Source organism: Pelodiscus sinensis, chromosome 14, assembly GCF_049634645.1.
Source record: "Pelodiscus sinensis isolate JC-2024 chromosome 14, ASM4963464v1, whole genome shotgun sequence".
NCBI classification, from domain to species: Eukaryota; Metazoa; Chordata; order Testudines; family Trionychidae; genus Pelodiscus; species Pelodiscus sinensis.
In genome coordinates this window covers 20,977,396-21,001,929 of record NC_134724.1, presented here as the reverse complement: position 1 = coordinate 21,001,929, position 24,534 = coordinate 20,977,396, and the positions used below count along the sequence as shown (strand labels likewise).

General features: G+C 39.5%; 1 protein-coding gene and 1 long non-coding RNA gene across 4 annotated transcripts in view; one reads left to right on the top strand and one right to left on the bottom strand.

The window, feature by feature from the left end:
- Positions 1 to 23,277, top strand: part of SPPL2A (signal peptide peptidase like 2A) — a 57,012-nt gene extending 33,735 nt beyond the window's left edge. The window contains exons 11-17 of one of the 3 annotated variants that reach the window (XM_075897157.1): positions 5,312 to 5,368; positions 5,530 to 5,583; positions 6,018 to 6,117; positions 8,582 to 8,659; positions 8,959 to 9,119; positions 11,443 to 11,476; positions 20,428 to 23,277. In XM_075897157.1, coding sequence (XP_075753272.1) covers positions 5,312 to 5,368; positions 5,530 to 5,583; positions 6,018 to 6,117; positions 8,582 to 8,659; positions 8,959 to 9,119; positions 11,443 to 11,476; positions 20,428 to 20,444 — 501 coding nt within the window. In that variant the 3' untranslated portion in view covers positions 20,445 to 23,277. The remainder of the gene's footprint in view (positions 1 to 5,311; positions 5,369 to 5,529; positions 5,584 to 6,017; positions 6,118 to 8,581; positions 8,660 to 8,958; positions 9,120 to 11,442; positions 11,477 to 20,427) is intronic. The other 2 variants (XM_075897156.1, XM_075897158.1) reach the window with 2 other exon arrangements.
- On the bottom strand, positions 913 to 7,981 carry LOC142818312 (uncharacterized). The gene is made up of 3 exons (XR_012895750.1): positions 7,049 to 7,981; positions 3,313 to 4,105; positions 913 to 1,322 (listed from the first exon to the last, which is right to left on the bottom strand). It is a non-coding gene; the product is annotated as an uncharacterized LOC142818312 (long non-coding RNA).
- Positions 23,278 to 24,534: the final 1,257 nt, after the last annotated feature.

The window sequence follows — 24,534 nt, the reverse complement described above, 5'->3', positions numbered from 1 at the left end:
AGAGAATAGTTAATGCTGAGCAGAGCAGGCAGGCAGATATGCAAATGCCTCAAGCCTCACAGTTGCCCGGGTTTGCTCTCCCTCCCCTGCTACCACAGTTCACTAAGGCAGTAGAGCTGGCAGTGCACTCTGTCCTGGGCATGCTTCTCTTTGGCCTTGACGGGACTCCACGTAGTCTGCTGGGCACACTTACAGTTAACCCACGCAGCTCACCCACAGGTACCCTTAGTGAGGAGGAACAGGGATCATATATTAGAACACCAGCCCACTCGCACTGCAAACCTCAACCAGATATCTTACATGGGCACCTCCCACAGTGGCTCCCACTACCAGCTGTACCTAACTGGCCATAATGGGATTTCTGGGTTTTTTACAGGCAGCGACAGTGCACGCAGCCGCAGCCTCAACCAGTGACAACCCAGGCACAGACTCAGCCCATAAGTTATTCGCGTTGCATCTCTGACTCAGATGATCAGAGGAAGGTAGTTTTCCCTCCTCCTCTCCAGAGCAAGCCACTGACAAGTCTCTTGAGGACACATTAATTGCCCCAACAACCAAATGGGGTGGTGATGCTAGGGTCATTCAGGAGAGTGGTAGAGACATTGCACGTCATGTTCTGATGCCCTCCAATTCTTGAGCACAAGCTCAAGAATTTTTTACAAGCATCTCTGTAGTCAAACGATGAATGAGGCATTAATGGATTCGGCAAAGGTGGTATGCAACACCCCAGCCACAATCCCCCCAGTATATGAGTGGACAAAAAATATCACATAGCCTCCAAAGGGGCAGAATCCCTTTTCTCCCACACAACACCAAATTTTCTGGTGGTGGAGACAGTCAGAGGAGCAGGCAAAAAACTTACTCTTAGCCCTCGATGACTGAGACTGGATGTGATTTTGGGGGGGGGGGGGGGGAAGAAGGCTTATTCTTCCACAAGCCTACAGATGAGAATAGCTAATTACACAGCCCTCTTAGCAAAATACACGCATCACATCTATGATCAAATGTCACCTTTACTGAGGACATTCCGGACATCAAATCAGAACAAGTCAAAGCAAACTTCAAAGAGGGTACACTTCTAGTGTGCACAGCGCTGCAAGCTGCGCTTGACTCTGTAGACACTGCATTTAGATCTCTTCCCTCCACTGTAGTCATGAGAAGGGCATCATGGCTGCAACAGTTGGGTTTTCTGAGAGAGGTCCAGAACATAGTAGAGGACCTGCCATTTGAAGGCACAAAACTGTTTGTGGAGGGCACAAATACATCTCTCCACATGTTGAAGGACTCCAGGGCTACTCTCAGGACACTAGGAATCCAAGTACCTGTGATGAGAAGAAAGCAAAATAGGTTTTCCAACAACAATACAGACCTACAGCTTCCAACCAGAAGCAAAGACACTTCGACAGATGCAGACAAAGACAAAACAGGCACAAGCAACCATCCAACAGTCATCCAATCAACAATCCATGGCAGCTAGACAGCAAATTTGAAGGCCAGGTCAAGGGTCTGACATCACCCGAATCTCCAGAGCAGCAAACAAAGCCATCTCCATCATTTGGCAACAGATTAGCCTACTTTTATCCATCCTGGCAGGACACCACCACTGACAAGTGGGTGTTAGAAATCATAAGAAACAGTTACTGCATTCCCTTCACATTCCTCCTCCTCCTCCTCCTCCTCCCATCCCATCCCATCCCATCCCATCCCATCCCATCCCATCCCATCTCGCCGCCCCCCCCCCCCCCCCCCCCCGGTCCCTGTTCAGAGATCCTACTCACAAGGCCTTACTCTTACAAGAGGTGGAATGCCTCACGGCCATAGGAGCAATAGAGGAGGTTTCCAAACAGCACAGGGGAAGGGGTTTTTACTCCCATTATTTTCTTAAGAACCAAAAAGTCAGGGGGATGGAGACCGATACTATATCTCCGCAAACTAATATGTCCAATTCCAATGCTTCAAGATGGTTACCTTGGCTACAATTCTACCTACCCTGGAGAAAGGAGCATGAATGTCTACCCTTGACCTTCAAGATTATTTCCATATTGGAAGATTTCTGCGCTTCCTAATAAAACTGTCATTTTCAACACCAGGTACTACCTTTCGACCTCTCCACAGCTCCAAGGGTCTTCTCAAAAGTCCTGGCAGTCATGACCACCCACTTACGGAAGAACAACGTTGCAATATTCCCTTACCTCAATGACTGCCTCATAAGAGCCCACTCAACAAGAAACACAGCAAGCCTTCTCCACATCCAGAACCTGCTCTTGCAAACTGGGCCTAATGCTCAATACAGCAAAGTGCAATTCTCCCCTTTGCAGACTATGGAGTTCATAGGGGCATATCTATACTGCACAAAAGCCAGGGCATTCCTACCTCACAGCAAATGGCGCTCTCTCAAACACCTCATACAGACAGCAGTCATGCCCAGGCATAAGCGCATGATCTTGCATGCAAATACTGGGACACATGTCAGCTGCCACCGTTGTGGTCCAATCTGCCAGATTACAAATGAGACCACTACAACTGTGGCTACACACAGTATAGCGACATCACCTCTACCCATTGAACAAGAACCTTGTTCATGCCCAACCAGATGATAACCTCTCACATGAAAGTACATGACAACGTGTGTGCAGAAGTACCTCTTCAGCAGCCCGTGACAGTAACCACAGATGCCTCCTTCCTAAGTTGGGGAGTGCACCTGCGCCATGAACACGCACAAGGACAATGGACACTGAACGAGACTAGACAACACATAAATGTGCTGGAACTAAGGGCAGCAAGGAATGTGCCTCCACTTTCTCCCTACCATTTGAGGCAAAAGAGTACAGATAATCACCGACAACATCTCAATGATGTACTACATCAACAGACAGGGAGGAGCGCACACTTGCCAATTGTGCCAGGAACCATTGAGTCTCTGGGAATGGTGGATTCCACGGAACATACAGCTGACTGCAACATACCTGCCAGGCAAAGACAATATACTGGCAGACAAGCTAAGACAGTTTCCCTAGAACCACAAATGGGAGATGAACAAAACAATCCTCAATTGCCTCTTCAAGAAATGGGGCTTCCCAATAGTAGACCTCTTCCTGACCAGCAAGAACTCCTGATGCCCACGCTACTGCTCTAGAGCAGGCATAGGTCCAGAGTCTGAGGGATGCTTTCAGTATAGAATGGAACGCACACTTAGCATACGCGTTCCCTCCCTTCCCACTGATACAAAAAGTGATCCTCAAGATCAGATGGGACAGGGTCAAAGTGATACTTATAACACCCAACTGGCCCAGACAAACATGGTATCCATACCTGTTACAGATGAGTGTACTACTGCCATATTGCTTCCCGCCAGTATGTATGTTGCTGACTCAACAAAATGGTTAAATCCCCCGTATGCACATCCACAATTACATCCTGCAGGCATGGATGCTTCCTGGCTGACTCCATCAGAAAGGGCATTCACCGAACTGGTGCAGCTTGGCCTCACCAACTACAGGCGACCTGCAGCGCGAGAGAGACATGTCTAGAAACGGAAGAGGTTCCAGTCCTGGTGCGCAGCCCTGATGTATCTTACTTTTTTACAATACCTGTTAGAATTACATAGCACGGGTTTCTCCCTCAGTACCACCCATCAATCAATCAAATGGTTTATGCAGGGTCTACGCAACCTATCTCCCCGCATAAGGACTCAACCCCAGCATGGGACTTAAATCTGGTACTGAAAGTGCTCATGGGAAAACCTTTTGAGATGCTTGCCACCTGCTCGCTTCTGCATCTTTTTATGAAAGTGGCATTCCTTGTTGCAATTGCATTGGCAACATGAGTAGGTGAAATAGCAGCTTGGATGGCGGACCCACCTTACACTATATTCCACGTGCTTGGAACCCACCCCAAATTCCTTCCCAAAGTACTTACTGAATTCCACAGCAACAAACTTTTATACTTCCTGCCTTCTTTCCTAAACCGCACAAGGACAATGAAGAAGCAGTTCTCCATACTTGGGACATCTGCAGGGCATTAGCGTTTTACTTACAACGCACTAAGCCCTTTAGGAAATTTTCATGGCTGTTAATCTCTTCCACACAGAGGTCACAGGGACTACCTATATTGAATGAAAGACTGTCAGAGCGGATATCTAGCTGTATCAAACTAGCACATACCATAGCCCAAAAAGAATTACCGACAACTGTACAGACACTCGACATGGACACTGGCATCCACGACATCGTGTCTATGAGCAGTCTCCACGGAAAACATTTGTAGAGCCGCAACATGGACTTCAATACACACCTTCACATGACATTACGCACTGCAGACTTTCACAGACGCCAACACAAAGTTTGACAACACAATACTCTTGGCTAACAATCTCAGCAATCTAAGCTCCCACCTCATATGAACACTGCATCGTAGTCACCTAAGGTGGAGCACCCACGGGGACAGTTCTTGAGGGAGGAGAGGTTACTCACCTTGTGCGGTAACTGGAGTTTTTCAAGATTGTTGTCACTGTGGGTGCTCCACCACTCTCCCTCCTCCCCTCTGCTTCAAGATTCAATGTCTCCAGGGCAGAGAAGAAACTGAGGCGGGGGGGAGGGGAGGGAGGGTTGCGCATGCGGCTGGTCAGGGGTACTGCTGTAAAAGATCTCCGTCCTGGGCTCAGTGGCACTGAAGCACCTAAGGTGGAGCACCCATGGGGACAACCATCTCAGATCATTCCAGTTACTGCACAAGGTGAGTAATCATTTTTTCCAAATTCTTAGTTTTATTGCTACATTCCTGTTTACATTCTGACTTTTTTTTTTTTTACTGTACCCTGTCCTTTGCTTTTATACTACTATGTGTCAGTTGAGGTTCTGGTGCTTTGTGGAATGCTGATTCTTTAACATGGTTTAACATAAATTGCTTGCAAGTGTCCATCTTTCAGTGTAGAAAGAACACATACAATGGCAGAGGAGTAGATTGCTGACACATTCTTCAGCTAATTAAAAAACTTTAGCCGCTTTCATTAAAAAACAAACTCTAGTAGCCGGTTAGTGTGGTTGTGTGTTAAGTAAAGATTTATGCTTTTATTTTTAAATTAATTAATCTGGGCACTTCGCTGGCATTTGAACAGCTTCTGATTTGGATCAATGTATTCTGTTTTGTATGGGTTTGCTGAATGATGTCCTGGACAAAATAATTCTGCATATAGTAGTGCATTATGAGTATTATGATGCTGAGGTGCAAGCAACAATTCTGTGTATATTAAAGTGTTACATCATATACTTAAGTGTTAAATCACTAATGCAAAAATAACCTTAAATTTCAGAATGGGGAAAGTATAATGGTTGAAGTTGCAGCTGGTCCTTTTGGAAACAGTGAAAAGGTATGAATAATAATTTTTCTGTCATATGAATATAATATGAATTAGATACAGAAAGTCAGTAATTCAAGTAGCTTTTAGGTATAATTTTCTCACAAAATATAGCCAGCTTTTACTACTTTTGTTAAAGTATTAAATACCTGTTGACTTGGGTTTGATCCTAGAATGATGGAATCTTGGTGGAAGGCCCTGCTGAACGCTCAGCTCCCCATGAGAAAGTAAGGATTGTATTTCAGATATGTTCACTGGACTTTAAAACGCATCTTCTGAAAAGGCTATTCTTTTGGAAAACTTGACTGTCAAAATTTTCCTCTTCAGGGCCTGGATATCCTTGTGGGTCAATAGCTTATAGTCAGGATAACAATTCATATCTAATTAGTCCCATTGTGTGCAGTTAAATCACACTTATTTTTTTTTTCATGTACATGATCTATAAAATTGTAAATCCTTTTTTCTATTCTAAATTTTAAAATTAAGCTTTAAACACTCAGCTTATTAGTTCCTGTTTCCTTAATTCAGGATCTTCCTTAATTCAGGATTTTTTTCATAAACTAGATGAATGAATAGTTCTAATAACATTTTAGTATTTTTTTTTAACAATTATAATATTTTAGATTGAATTTATGTGGGATTTAAAAATATTGTTTTACAGTTACCAGTGGTTATTAGAGTACCTAGACTTGAATACTCTGCATTGACATTGTGTGGAATGCCATTTTCACTACTGGGTTTCGGAGATATCATTGTACCAGGTAAAGAACTATTTTGGGTAACTATAAACGAAAATTATCTGTAATCCTTTCTTGTAAAAACCTGATTTTTTTTTTTCAAGTGGGTCTTCTATATTTCAGGCCTACTCCCTATTTTAATACAAATTTCTGGCTTTTGATGTATGTAAATGCATTGTAAAATTTAAAACATCTGTATTTTTATTATATTCTCTAGTCTAAGTGCAATTTAGTATTTTAAGATTTGTATAGCAATCTGCTTTCTTATTACAGATATATATTCATGACACTTGTATTTGTAGAATATAGTACTATTAAAATAACAAGAATCAGAATCAAGCTGGTTTTACAGGAGGTGCAGCATGGCAAAGGATTATCATTGCTTTACTAAGACTTACCCAGGGTTGCTTGGGGGGGTAGAGATTGGGAAGGATGCAGGAGTCAGGGCAGAAGGTTGGGAGGTGTAAGAGAGCTCAGTGGAAGGAGTGGGGGGCAGCCTGTGGCTTCTCCCCGGAACCAACCTGGGGCAGCGGGAGGGCCATGCAGCCAGGCCACTGGATGTTCCCCATGGCTGAGGTGCTGGCTTGCCTCCCTGTGGTTATTCTGGGGTATAACTGTCCCTGCTATATTACACCCTCCCCCTTTTCATTTGATGGGCAACAATCCTATTTCATGCAAATCCCGTTGTCCTGGCACAGCCAAACCTTGACCTTGCTTTAAGTTATGATAGGGAAGCTGCATACTGAATTTGGTGGTCTTAGCTCCTAGTTTAGGAGGAGTTCTTGAACAGATAGACATATATATAGAAACACGCACAAACTCTCTCAAATACAGTAGATTTTTAACTATGATGTATACACACATTGCTCTTTCAAAAAGAGATTTTGTATGCGACATAAACAATTTTTCTACATTGTTTATAGGAGGAAAATATATGTGTATTGTCAGGGCTCACCGAACCACAGCGAGTCCTGCTCGCCAGCTGCGCTGTCCGGCGATCTGTGTATGCGCAGATCGTCCAAACCCGGCTCTTCCTGGTTGCAATCTACTCGCCACAGGCGAGTAGATTGCATTATTTGTCGAGCCCTGTGTATTGTAATCAACAACAGTTAGCTCTCTATCAGTAGATCTCAGCGAGAGTTACAAAAAATTAGAACAGTTGTTGGGTGAACACTTGAGTTTTTCACCTGGCTCTGCCATAGACTTTCTTTGAGCCCTTGGGCAAATCACTTATCTTTATCCTTTAACCCTCTCGCTTTACAGATGAGAAATTTTTTTCTCTACTGCATAGGGCTGTACTGAGGCAAATTTAAAGTGTTTGCATGTATGCAATGCCTTCCCACAAAGTGGTAGATATTTGTTACCACTGCATAGTGCAGATCCGTTGTATAATCTTAAATGCAAAACATATTAGCTTACTTAAATAGGGGATATTGACTTTAGAGACATTCTTACACTAGAGCCATGTCTATACTGTGGGTGCTAAAGCAGCATAGTTAGGGCATTGCAGCCTTGCCAGTGTGACTCTGTACAGTAGATGTAGACTAGTGATGGAAGGGAGTTTTCTGAGTGACAGTAGCTAAGTCAACAGAAGCATTCTTCTGTTGAACAAGCAGTCTCTATTCTGGGGTTAGGTCAGCATAGCTACGGAAATCAGCTATGCTGATTGAGCACACTAACTATGGTGACCTAAGTTTTTTAAGTATAGACCAGGCCTGAGATTTCTTGAATAAGACATTGTCTTCTAGCTGCCCACAGTATTTAACTTAAAATTTTGTAGTTAACTGTTTTCTCCCATATTATTGCTACAATGAGAAGAGAACATAATGGCCATACTGGGTCAGACCATCTAGTCCAGAATCCTGACTTCCAACTAGTTCTTTTTTTGTTCTTTTTTTGTAAGAAAAATGGTGCCGATACTCCCGGGGGGGGGGGGGGGGGGGAGGGGGGAAGTGCCAGGGGATGAAATGCCACTGCGGCCCCTTTAAGAGCAGTGTCCCCCCAAAGGGGCTTCCATTGGGAGCCCAGCCACCCTAGGAAAAGAGGTGCCGGTACACCCAAGGGGATTGCAATTCATGTAAGTTATGCAGGGAAAATAGGTGCCGATACACTGTTCCAGGGCGTACCATCACAAAAAAGCACTGCTTCCAATGCCAGATGCCCCAAATGGAATGAACAGAACAGGGAATCCTCAGTGATCCCTCCCCTGTCACCCATCCAGCCTCTGACAAACAGAGGCTAGGGACTCCATTCCTACCCATTCTGACTAATAAGCATTGATGAACCCATTCTCCATGAATATATCTAGTTCTTTTCTGAACCCTGTTAATGTCCTGGTCTTCACAATATCCTCTGGCAAGGAGTTCCACAGGTTGACTGTACATTGCATGAAGAAATACTTCCTTTTATTTGTGTTAAACCTGATACTATTAAGTGTGAATGCAGCTTAAACTTCTTCCAGTAAATGCTTTTTCCATATTCTCTTTAGGTCTCTTGGTTGCCTATTGTCGAAGATTCGATGTTCAGACTAGGTCATCTTCTGTGTATTATGTTTCCTGTACCATAGGTAAATAATTTTAATACAGTATTTGGGCAAAATGAATTTTCCTACAAGCTGTTTGTGAATCTACTAGATACCTTTTTCAATTTTTCAAAAGTGAATACTGCCAAAATTTTAATCTCTGGTTTTACTTGAACATGCTTGAGTTGCATCATTAGACAAATCAATGAATATTTAAAGTACACTGAAATTTCTTTTTGCACACTTAAATAATCAAGTAGTATTAGCTCTATATGCAAGGGATATCTGTAACATTGTGTAGTGCTGTACACTGTTCAGTAGCTGTTCTGAATTTTTTTTAATAGCTTATGCTGTTGGCATGGTGTTGACTTTTGTTGTTCTGGCACTGATGAAGATGGGACAACCAGCCCTTCTCTATTTAGTACCATGTACACTCATTACCAGCTCACTTGTTGCCTGGAAACGCAAGGAGATGAAAAAGTTTTGGCAAGGTAGTAACTATCAGGTAAGTAGAATAAATGCATACAGTCAAAACAGGTTTATAATGTTAAGTGTATTCTTCCTTAAATGAGTATGTGGTGCTGAATTAGAAAGCCAGTCACTTTATATCTGTATATGTGGAGTTTATTGCATTTCTTTTAAAAATACCCTTTGTAGAAGCTAAGTATATTAGTCTGTAAATCAACTCAATAGAACAAGATTTAAAGGAGAATACAGATATTTGGCTCGGTCAATCTTAAAAATCAAAACAGATAACATTTTTCAAATTAATGCAGTAGGAATTGTATTCTCTTCAGAATCTTTGACTAATCATCTTCATGCAAAGTGTTGTCATTTGGAACATTAAAAATGGCACCCAAACATTAAATTGGAGACTAGTTTCCAGTCTGCGAGTTTGTTAGAATACAGTTGGAAAAAAAAATTGGACACATCAGAGCTAGTTTGATCATCAGTTTAGGAAAAGTTTTCTGCATTTGTCTTATGCTGTCAGGATCACAAATGCCACTCTGCAACAAAGCGACCATTTGTGATGTGGGGTGGATGTAGAAATATTATTAAAAACTTCTGTCCAACTGTGTCTGCACAAAGCAGTTGTAAAACAGCCTTTTGAGGATTTCCCTTATCTAAATCGATTTTCTTGGGTGATGAGAATTCTAATTGTTCATATGCTATCGCCAATCTGATTGCTGGCACAAAGCACCAGGCATTGGAAAGGGATCACAGTCAGAACATCTATGTCCCTGCAATCTCTTGGGAGCTATTGTTAGGTAGTATACAAAAAAGGAGCCTTGAGGTTACTCTGATTTGTGCTGGGAACTGGTCAGCAGTAGGAGAATACAAAAATATTGGAAGACCTTAAATGTGCCTTAAAGCCATCTTTGTGTCTCCTTCCACTCATAACTCGGGCCAGAATATGGACTACTATTTTCAAGAAAAATTGGTTTATGGTGAGAGAAGTAGCTCTTATTAACTAAACTTTCAGATAGCTGTGTTAAACAAAGCAAGAAGAATTTTCTTTTGCTTATATAGGGTGACGCTCGTGCAGAAGTAGAGAGGTTACCCTCCATACCAGCTCGACATTACCTGTCCTCAATGTAGAGAGGAATAATTCTACATCTGCTCACATAAATCCATTGGGTAGAAATGCCTCATGAATGTATGAAGGGATTTTGCTCAGTATTCCTGTGTATAGGCTGAAATAAGCTATGGAGAAATTGTATGGTCAGCCTGAATATATACATAAGTATGTTCTTGCTCTTCCTGCTCCTTGTGGAGTAACTTGTTCAAAGCCCAATTGTGCAGGTTGCCTCTGGGAGCAAAATACCCAATTGTGCAGGTTGCCTCTGGGAGCAATTCTCTGAGAGAATTGTAGTTAATGATATAATCTTCCCTGATTAAGTTGTTAGCGTGTTTGGACTAAAAACTTTAGCTACCAAAAAGCGTTCTCTCTCTTCCTCTAACAAAATTCATATTTGGCAGATTTGTGTTGCCATAGTAGTCATTTCATGTGCTTTTCAACAATAGTTTTATTTTAAGGATTAAAATGTCTCTGAAATTGGGCCTATTATCAGGTCAAAAAGATGTTGACTTACACATTGGAGATTTCGCTGACATGTAAACATTCTGTGTGATCTTACTGAGACATTTCTTCTGTCCAGTTTTAGGGTTACTGTCCCTTTTATTTCACCCAGTGTATATTTTTCATTGCTTTTATTCAATGCATCTTCAGATTTGGAGAATCCTGTGGATCTCAGATTTTGATTTGTATAGTGAAATCTTTCTGCAGTGTGTGCATATGTTGTATTTTGAACTTAGCAATGGTTTCTTTAGATACCCTTTGTTTAAAAAAAATACTGGGTCCAAATATTCAGTTGCTAATACTCAGTGCAGCTGAAGATGGAGGAAAGGTGAATTTACGATCCTTTTTTTTTTTTTTTTTTTTTTAAAAGCTAAACTTTATCTTTAAGCCTCTGGGGTTTGAAATAGCACTGGAATACATTAGCCAAAGCAGCCCTTACTGGGGCGAGGGGGACCCAGATGTACCTGCAGCACAAGCTTTGTGTTTGAAGATTCTTCCATACTGAGAAAATCCTCAATTGCCCTTTCAGAGCTAGTTTAATGTTCCTTTCTGCTGTTTCAACAGGGCAAGTGGGACCTTAGTAGATGCCTGGTATTTTGCCATTAATTAATATTGAGCCATACTTAGTAATTTGACACACTAGTTCTGGTTTTCTAGATGCTATTGCCACAATCTTTTTTTTTTTGTTAATTTGTCTTGAAACATTGCTGTTATATATTACTGTAATAATGGAGTGAATTTCATTCAGGTTTTGGACTCTTCCAGGAAGCCTTTGCTACAAGGTGTGATATAGATTTCTTTTAGTACTAATCTGCTCATCCATTCTTTTCTTTTTGCTTGCTTTTACTTTTTTCTTTTTAATCTGCTTTCCTTCCACTTTTGGATGTAATTTAATTAAAAAAAAATTTAAAAAGGAGATGAGAATTTCTAAAATACAAGAGTCTCGTAAACATTTCAGCATGAATGTGGAATTTTAATAAGAGAAACTAATAACAGCATCAAAGGAAAGACTTTCTTTATCCAAAACAAATTGTACATGTTTTTTTCAGGAACTTAGCTCCTTTTTTCTCAGGGAGGGCAATGGCAGCAGCAACTGCTTTCTGCTACATTGTCACAGCAATAAAAAAAAGTCATGGAACTAACTGGAAGATGCCTTTCAGTTGTCATTCCCCTGCCAAGCCCCATCCTTTGTCAAAATTCAAGATGTTCCCTTTTTTTTTTTTAAAAAAAAAAAAGGTGAGTGTTTTAAATTCTAATATGTAAAATGTTGTAATTTGAAGACCAATTACAAGAGTTATTCTGATGTCTAGGCATCACATTTTTTCCTGAAAGCTTTGTTGGAACTTAGTCCAAATTCAGGGCATATGCAGACTGACAGCAATTGGAAACCTGTTTTATAAGAATGATGGGGAGGCTGTGTGTACTACTGAATACATTAGATATCCTGGAATGCCATGCGTGTCACTGGATTGGTGCTGATTACGCTGCTTGCTATCCTTATCTGTGTGGTGCCCGACCAATATTTCTATCTGGCTCAGTGCCTCAGAAAATTCTTATATATTGCTATCCGCGAGTGTCCTCTCATAGTCACTTCTTCTAGGTAACCGCTTCCACATATGGCCATATATTGTGCTGCCTTTCTTGACACTGCCTTAGAACCCCCTGTGAATACCATGGCTCAACACTGTACCCTGCCCTTAGTAACACTGAGCCATTTTATTTCATCTTTTGAAATATTGTATGAGCAAGATACCTTTTTCCAATCAAATTTCATGGGGATTTTTAGAATACAGATGTAATTGTCTTGTATTGGAGTACTATCCTGTCTCCACTCTGTATTATGCTTTGTAAAAATCTTATTTGCTTATAGTCTGAAATAACTTTGAAGGGGGAAACTCGCATTTTTGGGCAAATAATGTTTTCTGACATTTTTTTTTCTCATTCAACCTCTTTCTTTGTTCCCTGTGAGAAAAGACATGACATTAAATACAGAACTTCCCTAAACAATATTAATAGGTCAAATTTCTCAGAAGTCAGTCAGCTGAAGGCTACAAATTTGCTTGTATTTTTAAACTGTGTGTGTTTATAAACTAAGTGGGAATTTTAAAATGCAAATTGAAGTGGGATGGGCAGTCTGGATTTGTATCCTTAAACTCACTTTCTTTGCTCTCGTTCCTAATTCCTCCACCATCCCTACAAGAGTGTTTATATTTTTTGGACCGTGTTATCAGCATGAATTTCAACTTCTGCTGTAGAACTCCTTCTTGATGTTATATCGATACAGTTTTGTGGTCCAAGTCTTAGAAATGAACATAACATATATATCTCAGTGGGCACAATGAAGCAAACCTATTTTCAGATTCTGGCCTTTTCAGGTGTACTCTGCAGGGATTTGTAATAAATCATTGTACACAGAAAAAGCCTTTGACTTACTAAAACACAAGATTTACTTGGAAAAGTAGATAGCAGTTCTGCCTAAAGTTGCATAGCTTTTTAAAAATGACTTGGGCTTTTGGATTGCATATGTCCTGTAAGTGTAGCTAAACAGAAAATGTATTTTTTTGCATGATATTTATCACCAGTTATTTACTTAGTTCAATTTCTTTTTCCATAACCTGTGTTACGCTGCTTGTGTTAGTGGAGCCTATAAAATTGTTTTGTGTGTTTTTTTTTTTTTAAAGTTGCCTTTAAAAAAAGATTAAAATTTTTCCAACTGGAAAAAATGTGCTATTAAAACTATATAATGTACAAGAGACTTAGGTAATTGTTTGCAGATTTTTCCCAACTTGTAAATCTAAGTCATTGGCTTGGATGAGGAAGAGCTCCCTACACATTTGTCTTATACATATGAATAACATTCTGCGGAGTGTATGCATAGTGTTAGTTTTGTAACTTCAATCACACAATGTCACAATTGCAAGCTACCGATTAACTAGCAATAGTTTTTTTGGGTTTTTTTTGTAACATCAGAATTTAGCTTTATGGTACACATGTCTTCATAACCTGGATCTTATATGTACATTTTATTTTTTTTTAAATTGGCATGAGCTTGGGATGACCGATTTACTCACGGGAGAGTTAGCTGGTCATCTAAAACAAGTGCCAGAAAAACCTTTATACCACTCCATATATTAAGGATTCTGTACATGCCACATCAGACAGAATTATTGTAGAGGTTGCATCATACTTATAGTTGGCACTTCCACTTTCTACCTATCAAACCAGGATACTTCTCAAGGCTAGATGCAAGAGGTGTGTTCCAGGACCTTAACATCTTCGGTTCAGTATCTTCTTGCCTGTTGTGGTAGAAAGAAGAGCTACTGTCACTTTAAATGGGAGTGTCAGTTTTCGTTGTTGGACTCAGCATCTGCCTCTGGCTTGAGAATATCCTGAGATATTGACTCCTTTATAACTGTCTCACTTATATACTGAAAAGATATAGTAGATAGTTTACGTTTCGCAAATGTATTTTTCTCTTTTTCTCCAGTGTCTGCTCATTGGGTAACTTTAACACCCTTATTTACAGATAGGAGGGATTTGAAAAATAGCTTTAAAAACCATTGTTTAGCTAACCAAAACATTTTAAAAATAGTTGCTTTATACAAAATACATGATCATGAGCAGTACAGCCATTCCAAAACATGAAGCAAAATATTTATATCACATCATATGTATAGTAAATAAGAATAAATACAGGATCTTGAAAGTAAGTTTATAAAACATTTCTACTGAAGAAATTGTCACTAAGTAATTTGCAGTACAGTAATTTCTCGCTTAACATGTGCCCACTCAACACATTTTTGTAATAGCATGATTTTTGGGGGGGAACATTTTTTGAACAACATGACTCATCTCCGCAATAACACGATTTCCCCTGCTGGCCAGCCAGTCACTGGCAGCTGCGCTGGGCTTCCCCTGCCTCCCTGCAAAGCAGCAGAGGTTCGCCGCTCGCCATGCCATTTCCCGGCGACCCCCTCTGGGGACGCTTCGTTCCTTCTCCTCCAGCCCCTGTTTACAGCCGGCAGCTTGGTTTCCCCAGCTGGCCAGTCACTGGTAGCTGCACGGGGCTTCTCCTGTCTCCCTACAAAGTGGCAGAGGTTCTCTGCTTGATGCGCTGTTCCCAGGCGACCCCTCCTCACCAGACGTGAGGCATCCAGCCAGAGGGGGTCGCCAGGAAACAGTGCGGCGAGTGGCAAACCTCTGCTGCTTTGCAAGGAAGCAGGGGAAGTCCCATGCAGCTGCCAGCTGCAAGCCCCTTCCCCGGTCCTTCCCTTCGCTTCCCCAGAGCCAAACACCTCCCCTCATTGCTAGAACCCAGTCCCCTTTCTCCCCCAGTTCTTTGATGTCCCTGTCCTAGCTGCTAACAAGTACAGGCTGGAGCTGCGAGTGCATGTGCACTTGAAATGCAACCCCCACCTTTTCCATTATTTTCAGTGGGAAAATTGACCCCCGCAGAACACGTTTTCACTTAGCATGATCATTTTCTGAAACGTATCTACCGTGTTAAATGAGGAATTACTGTACTCCCATTCATTCTGTATCCTGTATTTGGATAATGGCAGATCCGGGGGAGAGAGGAGGGGTGTATAGTAGTTGTCACTATTGTTAATATGTGCCTAATCCCAAACCTATTGATGTCATTGGAAAGCCTTCAACTGACTTCAGTGGGTTTTGAATTGGTCCCATAATTAGCATTGGCCTATTTAGCAGGATTTTTTTCAACATTAAGTTCTTTTTCAACTCAGTATTGCATGTATGATCTCAGACTAACTGGGATAAAGGAGAATATAAAACACTAGCAAAGTGATGTGGTAGTGCTTGATTTAACTTCTGATCAGAGATGTGTAAATTTTTTGTTACCATTCTGAACATAGATTCCAGTGCTTTATTTGCGTAGACACATCTAAGGTGGTTTTTTTTTTTTTTTTTTTTTTTTGTCTTTGGGTAATTTGTCAGAGCATAGGATTTTGCAACTGCAGAATCACAAAAAGCTTTTAATGCGTCTTTTTTTTTTTCAGGTTAGATTGCAGATATAAAGTCCTGGCTCTGTTGAAGTCATTGAGAAATTTTTCCAGTGATTTCAGTGACTCAGGATTTCATCCCAAGTATAGGTATATTCCTGTTGCAGGCACAGCTAAAAGAGGAATTATACCTTTGTTTTATCTGTTTTGTAACGGCTTGCTTATTACTTATTAATGGAAAGTGGCAACAAAAAAAATTACTTTCCTTTTTAATGTTCCAATCTGAAAATTACTTTCCATCACACAACAGAAATATGTGGGTTTTTTTAAATACATTAGGGCTACGTCTACACTGGCCCCTTTTCCGGAAGGGGCATGTAAATTTCACGAGTAGTCGTAGGGAAATCCGCGGGGGATTTAAATATCCCCCGCGGCATTTAAATAAAAATGTCCTTCAAAGTAGGAATAAGAGCCTCCGGAAAAGGGTGCTTTTTCCGGAGGATCGGGGCCAGTCTAGACGCTCTTTTCCGGCTTTTTTAAAAGCCGGAAAAAAGCGGCGGACATTTTTATTTAAATGCCGCGGGGGATATTTAAATCCCCCGCGGATTTCCCTACGACGACTCGTGAAATTTACATGCCCCTTCCGGAAAAGGGGCCAGTGTAGACGTAGCCTAGTTCTTTTTAAGAACCTAAATACATTGGTTGTCTAAATCAGTTACTTTAGGCTTGAAAAATATGAACCATAATGATGTTTATGTAATTGTTTTCTGTAGGTAAGAGATTTGTTTATTGTACAATCCTTCAGCTTTACAAAATTCAAAAATGGGCAAGGCCTGGCCAAGTGTTACCAATATAGTGTTATCTTTTTGTGACCGCTAGTGCATATTTCAGAGAACTATCCACAGTGATTACAAGGTCTTTCTTGATTAGTAACAACTAGTGAAGATTAGGGATGTGAAAGTGTAAACATGTACACAGCTAACCAATGAGCCAGGTTAACGTGCACAGTTACACGCAGGCCCCGACTCCTCTGTGCTGCTGCCAGAGGGGGGGACAAAGGGGGCAAAGCTGGGAGTTGGTGCTCAAGGGGAGCCACCCCCATGTAACTGCTGAAATTTTCAGCAATTACATCTTTACCAGAATAAACACATTTTAACATCCCTAGTGAAGATCCCATCATTTTGTTTCCCAATGTGCATTATTTAGCAGGTGAAATTCAGTTTTGATATATGCAATTTTGTTGTCCAGTCACCTAGTTCTGAGAGATCTTTGTAATTTATGAGTCTGTTTTGGACTTAACGATCTTGAGTAATTTTGTATCATCTGGAACTTTGTTTAAAAATTAATGTCATGTTAGCTGTTCATCACACATCTGGTACACAAATGGATTTAAATGATAGGTTACATACCATAGTTGTAAACTGTATTTATTTGCAGTTAACTCTGGCTTCGGAAAGGATTTTGCAAAGTTTAAATATTAACTAAGACACTTGACCTCTATTTCCTGTTGATTAATTGCTGTTAATGCACCTGATTAATTTTTTAAAATCATTATTTTAATCCTGATTAATTGCACTGTTAAATAGAATACCAGCTGAAATTTATTAAATATCTGTAGATGGTTTTTGTACATTTTCAATATTTTAATTTCAACATAGAATACAAAATGCACAGTGCTTGCTTTATATTCTTTTTATAAATATTTGCAGTGTAAAAATGTTAAAAAAAAAATTTCAATTCACCTTATACAAGTGCAGTCATTTTACCATGAAAGTGTAACTTGCAAATATAGATTTTTTTTTTTGGTTCCATAACTGCACTCAAAACAATATAAAACTTTAGAGCCTACAAGTCTACCCAGTCCTACTTCTTGACTTGCTGATCACAAAGGGCGCATCTATACAGCAAGGCTTAGCTCAATTTGCGTAGCTTATTTTAAGTTATGTCAATTGCGTAGATTATTTTGAAATAGCTTATATCGTTTTGATGATTTATACACACAGCATTTATTTTGAAATAGAGCGCCCTTCCTATGACTTTCCTTACTCATAAAATGAGGGTTACAGGAGTTGGAGTAAGTCCTCCAGCTTGACAGTATTTCAACATTGTGTCAAAATAACTGTGGACTATGTTATTTCGAAATAATGCTGCTGTTTAGACATAGCTTAAGACAAACAAGTAGACCAGAGATACTGCTGCCTGCTTCTTACTTTCTGGTTAAACTGTAAATAAGAATAGGTGTTCATATGGCACTTTTGTAACCAGCATTGCAAGGTATTTATTGCCAGTTCTGGTAAACATACATTCATATGCACCTTCATGCTTCAGCCAACATTCCAGAGAACATGCTTCCATGCTGATGCTTTTTTTTTAAATGCAGTAATGAAATTTTGTGACTGAATTCCTTGAATGAGAACTGTATGTCTCCTGCTCCATTTTACTGGTATTTGGCCATATATTTCATGTTATGGCAGTCTAGGACTGGAAGGGACCTCGAGGTTATCGAGTACAGTCCCCTGCCCTCATGGCAGGACCAAATACTGTGTAGACCATACCTGATAGACATTTATCTAACCTACTCTTATATCTAACCTACTCTTATATCTCCAGAGATGGAGATTCCACAACCTCCTGGGCAATTTATTCCAGTGTCTGACTACCCTGACAGTTAGGAACTTTTTTTTAATGTCCAACCTAAACCTCCGTTGCTTCAGTTTAAGCCCATTGCTTCTTGTTCTATCCTCAGAGGCCAAGATGAACAAGTTTTCTCCCTCCTCCTCATGACACCCTTTTAGATATCTGAAAACTGCTATCATGTCATCCCCTCTCCCATTCTCCCCCCCCCCCCCCCAGTCTTTTCTTTTCTAAACTAAACAAACCCAATTCTTTCAGCCTTCCCTCATAGGTCATGTTCTCTAGACCTTTAATCATTCTTGTTGCTCTTCTCTGGACCCCCTCCAATTTCTCCACATCTTTCTTGAAATGCGGTGCCCAAAACTGGACACACTACTCCAACTGAGGCCCAGCCAGTGCAGAGTAGAGCGGAAGAATGACTTCTCGTGTCTTGCTCACAACACACCTGTTAATGCATCCCAGAATCATGTTTGCTTTTTTTGCAACAGCATCACACTGCTGGCTCCTATTTAGCTTGTGCTCCACTATGACCCCTGGATCCCTTTCTGCAGTATTCCTTCCTAGACAGTCACTTCCCATTCTGTGTACCTCAGACCATTTCTCCAATTTGTCCAGATCATTTTTAATTATGACCCTATCCTCCACAGCAGTCGCAAGCTCTCCCAGCTTGGTGGTATCTGCAAACTTAAGTGTACTTTCTATGCCAATATCTAAATTGTTGTTGAAGATATTGAAAAGAGCTGGTCCCAAAACAGAACCCTGCGGAACCCCACTTGTTATACTTTTCCAGCAGGATTGTGAACCATTAATAACTACTCTAAGTGCGGTTATCCAGCCAGTTATGCACCCACCTTATAGTAGCCCCATTTAAGTTGTATTTGCCTAGTTTATTGATAAGAATATCATGCAAGACCGTATCAAATGCTCATTTTAAGCATTTTTACAGCTAATTTGACAACACAAACAAGGTACCAATGTGAGATTTCTAAAGATAACTAAAGCACTTAACCAATGTTTAAGAATCTGAAGTGCCTTCCAGTATATGAGGGACAACATATGGAACATGTTTTCAGAAGTCTTAAAAGAGCAACACTTTGTGAAAACTATAGTACCTGAGCCACCAAAAAAGAAAATCAATCTGCTGGTGGCATCTGACTCATGATGATGAAAATGAGCATGCATCAATCCACATAACTTGAATCACTATCAAGGAGAACTGTCATCAGCATAAATGCATGTTCTCTGGAATGTGGTTGAAACATGAAGGGACATTAATTTTCAGTGCATTTGGTGTGTAAATATCTTGTTACACCACCTACAACAGTGCCATATGAACACCTGTTCCCACTTTAAAGTGACATTGTAAACAAGAGGGAGGCAGCATTATTTCCTTCAAATTGTAATCCAGCTTGAGTGATTGGCTGAAGAAGTAGGACTGTGTGGACTTGCAAGCTCTTAGGTTTTCCATTGTTTTATTTTTGAATGCAGGGGGTTTGTATATAATTCTTTATTTGTAAATTCAACTTTCATGATAGAAATTGCACTACAGAACTTGCATGAGATGAATTGAAAAGTACAATTTTTGTCCTTTCCATTGCACATGTATTAAAAGTGCTGTACACTTTGTATTCTGTATTGTAATTGAAATCTATATATTTGAAAATGTAGAAAACGTTCAAAAATATTGAAAATAAATGGTGTTCTGTTTAAAACTGCAGTTAATCACGATTAACTTTTTAAAAACTCTTGACATGCCTACTTTCCAATTCATCCAGTGACTGTGTGACCTTGAATAAGTCGCTTCATCTCTCTGGTCATCTTATGCAAATTCTTTTTTATTCTTTTTTATTTTAATGGATGTTTCCCTGCCTCTCGGGTGTTCTAAAACTTTTAATTAATATCTTGTAGAGCACTTTGAGATCATTGGATGAAAAGCATTGTCATAATGCAAAATGGTATTAATTAAGTTTTTATTTGGCTTGGATATTTCCTTTTCAGTCTTGTGTAGAAAATTTCTCACTCTGTACTGCTTAACTCTGCTCTATTCCTTACTTAACTAAATTTCTCATAACTAGCTGAAAAAGTTTGGGCCAGTAAGAAGTTAATATTTTAAAAAGAATAATTTTGTTTCTGCCTAGATGATGGAACATCTTGATTATACAGCAAATGAAGAAAGCACCACTACTGCCAATGAACAGTCGACTGGAGGACAATAACACCGGAGATTCTGATCTAAAATAGTGGTGTTCAGATTTTATACAAATAAACTTTAGAAAATTGACTGATTTAACATTTACACTAAAGTATTTCATGTTCTAGATGAAAATTGTCTTTTTTTACATTTGCACATATTTTTATGGAAAGGGTACTATTGATTATATTATATGAACGTGATTAAAATCGATTTGTTTTTATAACAACATTTAGTAAAACTGTGCCTTATATCACTATAAATAAAAGAATGTCTATGCAATTTTCTAAACGTGTTATGTACAATATATTTTTATACAAATATTTCTTGTCCCCATCTCCACTGGACAAAGTCACTTTCTGGCTAATAGTTAAAATTGGTTGATTTGCACTATTAGGAATTAGAAGTGACCTTCACAGGACTTCGCTCAAACTTTTGAATGCAAAGATTGTTAGATTATAATTAGTGCAACTGTCTGACTTATTTAGGTCTGTACACTAAACTGTATGCCATACTAAGTCATAAAGGTATGGTTATAGTACATCTCAACTTGTTTTTACTTTCTGTCCCTCATTGGCCCTTTTTTTCCCTGTTAGCAGTGCAATCAGAATGACAATATAAACTAAACTTGATACTTTAGTTTCTTTACCTAATTGCCTAGAAATCTAAATACAGCCCTTGAGTAGCTAACAGCCAAGAGAACAGCAAAACCCAAACTTCCATCCGCTTTTTCCCTAGAATTTTTTAATTAGAAAAAGAATCTCTGGGATTCTTGACTACTTTGAATCTCTGATATGACCACTTGCTCCAGAACCCAGGCTTTAATCCTGAATCCATAGACTTCAGTGGATGTAGGGTTCGGCTCCTACAGAGTGAGAAGAAACCTCTAGATGTGTATCCACCCAATCCTGAAGTTTTAAGAGGAAGTGTTGTTTGTAGTTGATACTGTACAATATAAGTACGTTGATGTAATGCTTAATTAAAGCCAAAACATGTTTAATTTGCCATTTAGTCTTAATATCTGTCTTGTTTATTGAAATGTTCTAAACAAATTAAAAAGGAAATTGAGTTAAACAATTAGTTCACATTTAGGAGAGTTTGATTTTTATTAACACTTGATTTTCTTTGGAAACTGCAAATTGAGGATATACCAAGTGATTAGACATTTGATGATATAGCACTATCCTAACACTTTTTGACCAAAGAGACTTGCAGAAGCCTTCAATTGTGAACCACTGAAGTTCACCCCTTGCTAATTTAAAATAGTCATTTAAAGACAAATCTTTTTTCTTTTCTATAATGCTGCGTCTAGATTGGCATGATTTTCCGGAAATGCTTTTAATGGAAAAGTTTTTCTGCAAAATCACTTTGCGCAAAAGGGGCTTCTGCTCCTGTTCAGGCAAAATAGTATTTCCGCAAGAAGCACTGATTTCTTACAGTAGGAAGTCAGTGCTTTTGCGGAAATTCAAGCGGCCAGAGTAGACAGCTGGCAAGCTTTTACGGAAAAGCGGCTGATTTTCTGGAAAAACTGGCCAGTCTAGACACAGCCTAAGTGAACTAAGTTCTTACAGTAAGTGCCAGAGTTTAGAGACTTAAACTGCAATTCAGTAGATATAACTTGAGCAATGGTAATGCAGGCTTCCCTGTAACATCTCACTTAAGAGACTCAATCACCCCTTGCCTCTAAACATGATGGGGGGTAGCTTAGTATCCACAACTCAGTCTTCTATTGACCTTTTTATAAAGACTGCCAAGGAGAATACTAGCTGATGTGGATGATTTAGCCACTTTGGTTGTAACTGCATTGAAACAACCATGGCTATAAAACCACTTTCAGACTGTGGTAGTGGTCACTTTGTACTATCTGAGCTAGAGGTACCCAGACTGCATCAATGTGGAATGCTGTCACATTCCACCATTGATTCTCTGAGAGATCGTCTACCTCTTCAGTAGACTCTAGTTATTACAATCAATTTCAGGCATTGGAAATACCTCAGTGCTTAATAGCATTATGGTAAATGTTGAGGTAATCTGAAATTAGATGGCAAAATCTGTACAGGGAAAAAACAGGGTAAAGTGTTTTTTCTCCTTAAAATTGCTTTCTATTTCTAGTATAAAATGCTAAGTTGCTATAATGAAACTTTAGTTTTGACATATCCAAACTACTTCAAAATGGAGTGGTAGTGATGGAAAAGTATCTGAACATTTCATAAGAAATAAAGGGATCATAATGGTAATTTAGCATTTTGCTGTACTTTCAAATGTTAAAGGCTTAATAAACCCTTCTAAAATTATTCTTGTTTTCCCTGTGGAGAAGTCTCTATCTAATTTTACCTGATTATCAAATAGTTTGGAAGTTTAAGTTTAGTGTAAATTAAAGAGCTGTTTGGCAGCTTATTTAACTGTGTTCATTCAGCAGTTTGATGTGAGAAGTCTGTATTGCTCAAGGCCTAATTATTCTGTGAGGCTTCACACACACACTGCAGTTTGATGGGATGCAAACTAACTTTTTTTTCTTCAAATGCTTGTGCTTGACTTTAGGGAAATCAAGTTTTTATAAGCTTTTAGTGTCATCTAATGAAATGTATTTCATGAATAGTTCAAAGGGACTTCTCCTTTCAATTTGTTTTAAATAGCATTGGTTGTTTACTTAAATTCAATTGTTTATTTCCTTGCAATAAGAGTCTTACTAGCATTATTTAATTATCCTTTAACTTTTTTTGTTGTATGAATACTGACAGTTCCCTCTCCTGCCATTTAAACATTAAGAATGTTAATAAATTGTTTCTACAGGTAATTTGAGTAATGGCTCTGTTCTTTGTCTTAGAAAACTAGTACTGTTGACAACATTAATAGTGATACATGTCCACTAGTAACGTGGGAACCCGACTCCTGTAGTCCATTTTATGCACCCAGATCAACCACATCAGATGGGTAAATCACTGTGGTGGGGTTGGAGACACTCCAATCAGTGGCTCCTACCAGGTGCTGGACTCAGCTTATAGTCCCAGTTGAGGTGGGGGTAGACAGGACTTCCTCTTCCTCTGCAAGAATGGGCTGGGGCCAAGTCAGACCACCCCAATACTACTTCTGCTCCATGTAGTTCTGCACTGTCCCACCCTGCTTCTTGCCTCCATTGCTCCTGAGCCTTGGGGAGGGGGATTTATTGTGCAGGGAGATGCTCCTCCCATCTGCTTGGGGTGTTTCTGGTGCATTTATTCTCACTCAAGTCTCTACAAATTCCAGCCTTAACTAGTGTGGAATATTCAGAACTAAAAACGAAATGTTTTCTCAGTCCCCTATGTGATCTTGCGGTTGCTGTTCAAAATTTATATGACTGTTATGGGAATGTACTTTGTACAGTATGGATGTACTGACTCAGAACACTATTGTAGCCAACAGCTATGGAAATTGGCATATGGGAAGCAGAATGTAACAATTTCATACCCAGAATAACCTTTGAATTTGAGTAACTAATATTGTCTAGGTTGGATTAAGTCATGGTGTGCCTGAACTGCAACCTCAGTGGCTAACCTCCCAAACACTGGGGCAGTTTGGACTTGTCAGAACTTTGCTGTTGGCCTTTAGCTCTAGCATAAGCTGAATCATAACACGGCTGAATTTAGGGGAAATAACACATCCTAGTTTTGTTGCTCAGGCCCACCTTTTCCAGAAATATCAGTCTTAAACATGTAATAAGCAGATGAGAACAAATAACATTTTAGCTTATTACATGGAAATCTAACGTCAGCACTAAAATGACCCTTGAAAATATTGCATATGTAATCTACAAAAATGGCTTCTCAGGAGTTCAATATAAAAATTTAGCTGACTTCCCATAATCAGACATTAGCACTTTTTTCAAATGCTAATCCAATAGTTAATCTTATTAAAAATGGATGAGGCATTTGAGGAATAATCTAGATATTAAAATTTATAAAAGTACAGAATAAGGCTTTAGAATGCAGTAGTTCAAGGTCAATAACATTACAAGAAAGCAAACCCAGGAATTAAAATTTTGAACTTCTTTGAGAAGGAAGTATAAATTCTGGTG